The following is a 10,259-nucleotide window of genomic DNA, read 5'->3' as shown; positions in this document are numbered from 1 at the left end:
CCTCCATAAAAACCCAAAGGGGCTAGGTTCAAAAAGCTTCTGGATAGCTGAGTGCGTGGAGGTGTCTGTAGAGTGGCGCACCCAGGAAGGGTGTGGAAGCTCCACGCCCCTTCCCCCATACCTCACCCTATACATCTCTTCATCTATATCCTGTGTAATATCCTCTATAATAAATGGGTGAATGTGAGGGTTTTCCTGAGTTCTGTGAGCCATTGTAACAAATCAGTTAAACCCAAGGAGGGGGTTGTGGGAACCTTGATTTATAACTGTTTGGTCAGAAGTTCAGCAGAACTTGCGACTGACATCTTAAGTGGGGACTGAGCCCTCAACTTGTGGGAACTGATGCTATCTCCAGGTACATAATGTCAGAATAGATTTAAATTAGAAGACCCCTGGCTGGTGTCCACTGCAGAATTGATTGCTTGCTGATGGGGAGAAATCCCCAGACATTTGGTTAAAGAAGTATTACTTTGTATTTCTGCCGAGTAAGAGTATAGGGAAAACACTGTTTTTTCTATATAGTCTTGGACACAGCTTTGGTACCAAACTCAGATCCGGCTGCCCGCTCCCTTGAGAAGGAAAGAAAAAAACTCAGAAGTCAAATGGTTGGTGTTAGAAAAGCAGATATATTTAGCTGAAGGAGAGGGTAGGCTATCCCAGATCAAAGATTTGCATTTACTGAGGGGATTTTAAAGGAGAGGTTGAAGGAATGGAATGTGGGAGGTGAAAAGCAGGAGAGCAGGAGACGTGAGCTATGAGGGTCTGTGTCTATGGGTCAGGTACAAGGTCTTGCCAAGGCCTCATCTGGTTTCTGTTCTCATCTTCGCTGTTATCTCAGGACCCTGCAAGATTTTGATTTTTGCTGGTGTACTTGGCTGGTGCCCAAGGTCAGCTTCAGTTGTTTGGCTTTGATCATTCCACAAAACTCTAAAAGTCTCAAAGAAAGAACTGTTAGCTTTGCAAAGTACTGATTAGTTTCTCAGCCTTGTTTTCCTACTTAGGGAGTGAGATAAGAAAGTCAGGGGATAGAAGACAGAGTGGAAAGAAAAAAACTGTCCTTTTTAAGATCCTCCCCCCCCCCCCCCCCCCCCCCCCGCTCTGCAGCACAGGCAGCTTTAGGTCCCAACATGGTTTCAGTCCTGCTAACTCCAACAGCTTGACCAATATTTATTTGTTCAATAAATACTTAATTTGAAGATACTCTCTATTCCAATGAAACTAAACGCTTTAGTTTGCTGTTGTTGCTTTGATGTAATGTTTAAATAAAAACTTGCAATGTCACTCCCAGTTGAGGAAATGCAGACTGTTGAACTCCTGTGTTGGACTCACATATCCTCAATGGTGGGAAGTTGTCTTGCACATCTCAGAACCCCCAGAGTGAGGGCAAGGACTGGCACAAGTTAGCACTCAAGTAAATGAATGACAGATAATAGCAAATGAATGCTTGGGAGAAAGAAAAATACGTTGTGGAACGAAGAATTAGCTAAAAATGGGTGATGGTCTCTCATTCAAGTATTGTGAGCTGAGCTTTTTTTGACTTACTTCATATCACAGACCAATACATTCACTTTAAATCTGTGTTCTTCTAATGGTCTTATTGTGGCATGTCAGTCAGGCTAGGAGAGGTCAGGGCCTAAATGTGGGTGGTTTGGCAGATGCTTTAGATTAAACAGGCCACTAAATCAGTTTCGAAGTTTAGCTCAGGGCTGGTCATTAGCTCAGTTGGTTGAAGAGCAGTGTTATAACACCAAAGGCAAGAATTCGGATCCCTGTACCAACCAGCCACCAGAAAAAATCAAAGCTTAGCTCAGATCAGGCAGGTATTCATAGATGTAAAGAAAAAAAACCCATCAGCTCCAAAGAATCAGTGAAGACCGAAATAAGTAGACTCAGAACACTAGTCTAGCCAGGTAAGGAACTGTGGTCCCAGCACAGATCCCAGCAGGACAAACAAGACCCATGGGGGTTTTAAACCTGGGTCAGAAGCCTCCTGTCTTCTACTGCCTTTGTGTAAGTTGATCAGGTTTTGATGTACATTTGGTGTCAGAAGGACAAGGCAGGCCTACAGGTGAAACTTTGTCTCCTGATGACCTCAAGAGCAGAGAGTTAAGCCTTAGGTGGGAAGTCTTCTGTCCTCCACTTTCTTTTAGGAGATGGTCATATTTCTTATGGCAAGAGAAATTTGGTCCATATCCCCATCCTGCTTCTCCGGCTGCTGTTGCCTCAGTTGCCTATGGCTTGGGCAAATGGACACTATTTCAAGCTCTGGCCTCAAATCCACCTGTAGTCTTCTACCTTACTGAACTGGGTTGGACCATGAGTGAACCAAGAGTTTCTTGTGCCTAAATTATTAGAGCCTTTCCCCCAGACCTGGGACTTTCATATCAGGGGACATAAATACCCAAGGATATGGGCTCGTGCCAGGAGGGACTTAAAGCCACAGGACAGACATAGCACATCTAGAATATCAACTATATCCAATTGTAACATATATATTACAAGTGTAATATATATTTATATTTATAACAAAATTTGAATGAGTTTGTAAAAACAAACAATGCCACTTGGAAGAAATGTTGTGATCAGTGCTTGTCATGTAGGGCTCTGAGCAGTGTGCATTTACTCTTCTCTACGTTTCGGGTGTCTCTGTTGGAAGAGTTGAGAATTCTGCCCTAGGGCCACACACCCACCAGTCCTCCCGCTGTGAAGGTGCTGGGAGCAGCAAAGGTGACTCCCATCCAGGCCATTCACACTCCTCCTCTGAGAGCTTCACTTAAGTGTTTTCTGAAGCTAGCTTCCTGAGGTCAGAATGTCTCATCCTGGGTGCTGAATGCAGGGAGGGGGTAGAGAAAATTTTGAACTGTTTCCAGAGGTTAGAATGTGTGACCAATATAAAGGCTTTATTAGAAAACTACTCCCCAAACCATAATGTCAAGATTTTGCCTATAGCAGCATGATTTTAGAATACCAGGTCCATATTTATATATAAGAAGTAATAGTAGTCCCAGTTACAGCAAAAGAATTCAAAGATTTGAGTGAAGGAAGGTAACAGAGGAGAGGAAGGAAAGTCTTAACTGTGTCAAGGTAAAAGCTGGCAGAGAGAAAAAACAGAGTATGGTTGGAGAGACCATAAGTCTCAACTAGTTAAATCTTCCACCAAATGCTTCAACCTCTGCTACCACATTACTGTCCTCTTGTTGTCCAGCGTGGCTTGGATGCTTCCACTCATAGGGATTCACTTCCTTCTTTCCTTCTTTATATTGCCCAACTCCAACTTCTAGAACATTCTTCATTATATGTGGCTGAAACAGAAAAATGTGTGAGATAAACTTGACTTTCTCTTTCACTTCTGCACTCAAAAAAAAAGAAAAAAAAAAAGAGGAAGCTGCAGGCAGATAGACTAAGATAAACCACCACTTCCCCCTGAGCAACTTCAGCAGTTTAGGAGAGGTGGGCGAGACCTGTGGCTGAATTGGGTTAGCTGCAGAGACTGAAGCGGACAAGAATCCTCTGAAACCAAAATCATCAAAAGGCCAAGAAACATATACTAAGGGCTTTTGACTACAGCCTAACATTCAGAGTTAGTTGATCAGGAAAAACACTAAACATTTATTATTTTTATTTTCATTAAAGTTTATTTACTTTGTTAAAAAAAAAAAAAAAGAACTATTAAAGTTGTTTGCACAAACTTGTAATTTTCATATTTAAAAAGTTGGGAAAGAATGCTAATATTTGTTCTCAATTACCCCGATATTTACTCTGTAGACAGTGTAGCATCATGCTATTTCCAACTGATGGCAGCAACCGAAAAATGCAGAGTCAGTTCGTTAAAAAGAAAGCATTCCTTTCTAAGATTAAATTTGCTAAATGATAATAAACATACAAAGGTCATTCTAATTGTGACCGAAGTTCAAAGGATTACTAATGCATTCATTAATATAACAAGGTCTCCTAATAATTGATGTAAGTCTCATAATTCCAGGAACCTCGGGGTGGGGCATCTTGGAGGAAAAAAAAAGGTAAGGGGGTCAGAGCAGTTGGTTTTCCTGCCAGTTAAGTCTAGGTCAACTATTCCTGCTAAAATACTCTTCTTTAATTGCATAAATTTATATACAACATGGATAAGAATTGCTTACTCTGCCATCTACTATTCTTTAAAAAAAAAAAAATTATTTGATATTTCAAAGACTTGATCTCAAACATTTGAGACATAAAAATCCTCTGGGGGATCTTATTTAAAAGGGAAAAAGGGCACCATTCCTAGAGGATCTGATTCAGTAGGGTTGATATTTGACCCAGGAATCGATATTTTGCTTCTAGTTGTTCCTAGTGCTGGTGATCTACATTTTTAGGGCAGTTGAAACTGAAAGGAAACGTTGTGTGTGCCTGAAATATGACTTCAGTACCAGCAGGTGGCTCTATAACATCTCAAATCAGGGACTTTGCCGCTAACTGGCTAACTAGCTGGAAAATCAAGGCTCTGAGGCCTTGATTTTCTCTCAAGTTACCTATTTTGGAAGTTAGAGGTGGGGTGTGAAGGGGGAATGGAAGAGGGTGCAGGAATGTGGTGTGGTAGAAGGAGTAAATGGATATTAAAACAAATTTTATAACCATCACTTGTTAGTCGCACCTCTCAAAAGTACTATAGTAACACTGCGCTATTATCAAAGAAAATTTGCTTTAAAGTATACCAGAAAAATTTCATGTCCAGTTAATTTAAAATACAGAGAGGCTCTTAGGGTCTTCTTGAACACCAAGATTTCAAATTTGGGAGCAACAATCTCATGGCTGGTCACTGCTGCCATTCACTCTTGTTTCATTACAGAATCCCAATTTTGAGCCATAAATGTCAGGTGGGCGTGAGGTAATATCGATATCACTATTTCTTGCTTCAGCTTCTGCTTCCCTCTTACCTGGTTTCTCAAGGACATACCACTTGGGTAGAATCAGAGAATGAGTCATAACAGCAATGACAAAATAATGGTCTTTGGCTCTAGCTGTGATCAACAGAATAACTGGATTCCAATCCCCTGACTCTGCCTCCTGATATCAGGAATGTGTATGGTGCATGATGTGATCACAAGACAGTGTGCCTCAGTACCTCCCTTAACTCAGAGGCTCCTGAAGGTCCTCAGTTGCAGCAACGATGTCAGTCTTCCTGGAGGTAATTGCTACTATTGTCATCATGTCCCCAGCACCACCCATGTTGGTGACATTTCTTCATTTCTACTCTGATCCTTATCACACAATGTTTTGGTTTGAATTGGGAGAGGGAAGTTAGAGTAACTAGAAATAACCTCTGCTGATATGAGGCCACAAAACAAAGAATGTTTTACTCCATCCCATCTTTTATTTACCTGGTTCCTCATTTCAGACCCTTACCCCCACCCATCACCCCACTTCCCAGCCAGGAAAAAAAAAAAAAAAAATTATGGATGAGACATCACTGTGGAACTAGAAGCATTACATAGCCTCACTCATCTTCAGACAATGTCTCTGGACCAGACATGTGCCCGGATCCTGATGCTGTTTGGGTTCTGTTTCTTTTCCATCTAGCACACAGCCTGGGAGTTAAGACTGCACAGGATCTTAGCTCTGGGACCAGAGACAGCCCCAGCCCAAACATCATGAAATCAGTAGGTTTCCTCTGAGGTTTTGTAGATGCCTTCAATCAAGTGAAGTCCAGGCCAGCTTATCCTGCCAACTAAAAATGCCCGTGCTGTAAGCTGTTTAGGCACTTGTTCTGGGACCCTCACTATTCATTAATGACATAAATCCAAACAAAATAAACAATTTTCAAAATATAGATACTTCGAAATATAATGTAGTCTCCAAGGATAGGGCAAAGGCTGTAGCCCACTCTTCAGGAATTCAGTAGGGTCCTTGATCAAGTAATGGAGGTACAATTTTCCAGAAAAGAAAACAAAATTGGGGTTGGTCATTTAGGTCAGTTAGGTCAGTAACACCAAGGTCCAGGGTACTATTTTTGTAGTGGTCAGCCACCAAAAAAAAAAGAAAAGAAAAGAAAAGAAAAAAGAAAAATTTGTAGATATATTCATAGAAATTGGTTTGGTTGTATATAATAAACATGGATGAAAAGTTTGAAGAGGCTTTGAAGTGATGAAAAATAGTTTCAGAGATAGTCAGGCTATCCACTCAGGTCCCTGAATTACAGGTCCTTGGAGGTGAGGAGTGAGGATGGGAGGCAAGCACCAGAGTTAAGAAAAGCCGTGCAGTTGGTCTGTGTGTGCAAGGCCTTCTCACTTTCTTGCTTAAATAATTGATTTCGGTGATTCACCTGAAAGACTTTTCTTTCCCCAACCATTCTCCATTCTGCCATAGTTACCTTCCTAAAGCACAGTGTGAATCATTTTACTCCCCTTCTGAAAAACCTGCAATGGCCTCTTCTGTCAATAGGAAAAAAAAAAAAAAAAGAAATCCAAACTTTTTAATACACTTTGGTCAGAAACAGCCTTTACCAGCCTTACAACTAAACTGGGTAACATATAATGGGAAGCCCCTGCACAGTGATGGAGAGACTTGGAGTCACAGCTCAGCCAGTAACTAGCTATGAGATCTAAACCTCTAAACCTCAGTGTCCTTTGTAAAATGGGAACAGTAATAATACCTACTCACTGGGCTCTTGTGAAGGTTAAATGAGAGTAAAAGAGTTGTATTTCTCACTTTTCCCACATGCCACTCTAATGTATTTTCTGTTTCTAACACCTACCATTCATTGTCATAGCTTTGCTTATGCTCTCTTAGCTACACATCCCTCTCCCATACCAAAACCTGTTGGGCCCATTTTTAGGAGCAAACATTATCTGTGAGCCACATGGTGCCTATGGGTGGAGGGTGAAGATGGCGCCCATGAGGCGTAACCCAAGATAGCTCCAAAAGGTTTTTATTGGTCCTCCAGTATTTCCGCACTCGTGAACCCTGCGTGATCGCTATGCTCAACATGTTAGTACAAAATGCATGCCCATGTGATCCTTTAATTGATTGGTTAGTTCATGGAAAGCCCCTACTTGCTTGCTTATATAAATTGCAGTGTAATGGCAATAAAGTGGAACTGCCCTGACAGAACCCCTGCCGCTTCTGAGTGTCTCTTTCACGGGGCTGGGTTGGCGGGCAGCAGGCTCACTTTTCCCCAAGATCCCTCGGTCCCAACACTGGGGGTAATCCTGTCGGCTCCTTCTCCTTCTGGGTCTGCCGGCGGACCCCATGCGCGCCCCCACAAAAACCCTTCACCCATTTTCCACAAGCAGAAACTTTTCTCAGGATTCAAGACCTGGCTTGAATGCCACCTTCTCTAGTAATGCATCCCTTAGCCTTGTCTGCGTCAAAATATGTACCCCTTTATCGTCTACACATGTGCCTCTCATATCCCTTCACTCAGCCTCACATTACAGTTTGTAATTCACATATTTGACTCTCTTTTCAACTAGATTGTATATTATCTGAGGATCATTAACTTTTCTTCCATTCCTGGTATCTACCAGAATGATTCTATTAGTCCGTTTCTTTTACTTATAACAAAATACTTAGAACTGGATACTTTGCAAGAAAATGAAATTTATTGCTTACATTTTAGGAGGCTGGGAAGTCCAAAGTCCAGGGAACACATTGAGGGTATTCTTTGGTGGTGGCTTTACAGCAATGCAGAGAGAGGTCTCACATGGCAGAAAATGACAGAGCAGAGAGAAACTCTCACGTGCTCTCCTTTAAAGTCCTCAGAACCACACCTCTGACCACCATTTTAATCCATTCACTATGGCATGGTCCTTCAATCTAATCACCTCTTCAAGGCCCCACTTTTTTCTTTTTTTTAAAAGATGACAGGTAAGGGGGTCTTAACCCTTGACTTGCTGTTGTCAGCACCACGCTCTCCCAAGTGAGATAACCAGCCATCCCTATATGGGATCCAAACCCGTGGCCTTGGTGTTATCAGCACCACACTCTGCCAAGTGAGCAACGGGCTGGCCCAAGGCCCCACTTTTCAACTACTATAATAGGATTTCCCACCCTCTCAACACTGTCACAGTGGGGGCCAAGTTGCCAATACCTGGAACTTTGGGGGACACAATTTAAGCTTCAGTGAGTTGGGTGGGGGTGGGGAAAACAGCATATATGATAAGCTCTATTCGTTCTGGCCTGAAGCTCTCCGGTTTCCCACCCTCACGGTCAGGGTGTTTTTCTTGATTTGCCTGTTTGCCAAGATTCGCTGTGATTTTCGACTTGTAAAGCCCTGATATCAGCCGGGACCGTACAGTTTTCCAACATAGGAAAGTATCATTTGAAAAAGCAGGGGACATTGCAGAAAGCAGGGAAATAGGGTTGTGTGCCTACAAGCTTCCGGGCTAGAGGGCCTCATTCCAAAATGGGATTTCCAAATAGTGCCACCACATGAACTGCTTCCTGAATGCTCCCAGACTTCAATTTCGTCTATTAAAGGGAATCAAATCAGCAACTCTCCCTGCCTTGTGGGGATACTGTGAATAGCAAATGGGACAAAGAATTTGAAAGAGGGTTCCAAACAATAGGACAACACAAACGTAAAGTGCCATTATTCCCTCTTCTGTAAAATGGAAATAATCACACCGAACTGCTGCGAAGGGGTGTGCAGGTGAATCTTAATCATGTGATGCTTGAAACAAACCTCCCTTGACTTTGTCATCCAAATATGAGATGTGGCTCCTTTCTCAGCGTCTTTACCTCTCATATATCTGCTGCTTCTGTGGTTTACGGGAAATGTAAGGCTTTCTGTGTAACTGTCACCGAGTGTGTGTGTGTGTGTGTGCGCGAGAGAGAGAGAAGAAAAGAAGCATTTGTGGTCGCGATGAACATCTGAGTGCCGACTGCGTGAAAGGCTGGAGGAAAGAAGACCTACGGACGGACCGTCCAAAGCTTGCACACTCCCATGTCTGCAGCGGCTGCAGCTGCTGCAGCTGCGTCTGTCTACACACAGGAAGGCGGGAGTAACGGAGGGAGGAGACTGGGGAGCGGGGGAGGCGTGGGAGCGGGGCAGAGGGACAGCCCGCGGGGACGCCGGCCAATCGGAGCGCGCTCCGCCAACGGCCAATCACGGGCCGCCTAGCCCGGCGAATCTGCCCGGCAGTGAGGGGCGGGGCTGCCGCGCCGCGGTGCCGGGGGTTAGACTTGTGAGTGCCTTTCAGGAAGCCACGGGCGGGGGGCGTCTGCGCGGAGACGCCGGCGGAGTGAGTAGCAGGCAGGCCCCGCTTATGTACCAGCCCAGTGACATATCGAGAAGCAGAAATCAGGCTAGAGACGGTGCGCCCGGGCGCGCACAAGAGTGTAGACCCACAGGCATGTCTTTATGCCCTGCGGGCACCTGTCGTGTGAGTGGCTGCGGGCGTGGCTGCCCCTCGGACGTTCAGTTTCTGTAAGATTTATCTCTAGGGGCCTATCTTCCCCATCTCCAGAGGGGAACATAAGAAGTTTAGCGGAGCTGGGACTGAGCAGATTAAGAGAGTGGAGCAGTGGCTGGGCCGGAGAGGGTGGGGACTGCGGGTGCTGGGGGTAGGGAACCACCTATTTGTCCCGTCTCCCAGTCAGAAAGGCATTTTGGAAAGACTGGCGTGACAAAGGTGTCCCTGAAATGTCTACAGAGCGCAAGCAGTAATGATCACTGAGTGAGTGGCCCTGGGCTGAGCCTGCCCAGTTTGTTAATGAAAATGATGCTAGCAGTTAGGAAGGCAAGAAGGAAACTCAGAATGGGGACCATCTGCTCCCCCAACCCCAACGGGACAAAGACATCATCGGAGGTCTGCAATGCCGACTGGATGGCCTCGCTCCCCCCTCGCCTCCACAACCTTCCCCTTTCCAATCTGGCAATCCCAGGTATTTTTCTATTCCTACTTGTTCCCACTGTGTTTAATTCTGCCATTTTAGTGTTGTTAATGGGTTGGGTTGCTTTTCTATTGTACTGAGAAAATAATTATCAGTGACTGCTTCTTATTTCCAAACTAAAAACTTAACGCTGAAGCAGCTGCTTTAAAGAGATTTAAGTACACTGCATCAATGGCAAAAAGGGACTCATAAGAATGGAAGCACCGTTGTTTTTATTTGCGTGGTTTTTTTGTTTGTTTATTTGTTTTGTTTGTAGTTGATATCCTCATTTTAAGAATATTAACCTTCCTAATGTTGGAACCAGGATATGTGAGGGGTGCATTTACTTGAGTCACTTAAAGGAAAAAGGAGAGATCAAGGGTAATGAATAAAAAAGTCATTGACGATTT

General features: G+C 43.8%; 1 protein-coding gene across 1 annotated transcript in view; it reads left to right on the top strand.

The window, feature by feature from the left end:
• Positions 1-9,543: 9,543 nt before the first annotated feature.
• PLCXD2 (phosphatidylinositol specific phospholipase C X domain containing 2) overlaps positions 9,544-10,259 on the top strand; it is a 37,112-nt gene continuing 36,396 nt past the window's right edge. The window contains exon 1 of the mRNA XM_063114925.1: positions 9,544-9,861. Coding sequence (XP_062970995.1) covers positions 9,690-9,861 — 172 coding nt within the window. The 5' untranslated portion in view covers positions 9,544-9,689. The remainder of the gene's footprint in view (positions 9,862-10,259) is intronic.

Source organism: Cynocephalus volans, chromosome 1, assembly GCF_027409185.1.
Source record: "Cynocephalus volans isolate mCynVol1 chromosome 1, mCynVol1.pri, whole genome shotgun sequence".
Classification (NCBI taxonomy): domain Eukaryota; kingdom Metazoa; phylum Chordata; class Mammalia; order Dermoptera; family Cynocephalidae; genus Cynocephalus; species Cynocephalus volans.
The sequence above is the reverse complement of the archived record's forward strand: the minus strand, read 5'-3'. Positions and strand labels throughout refer to the sequence as shown.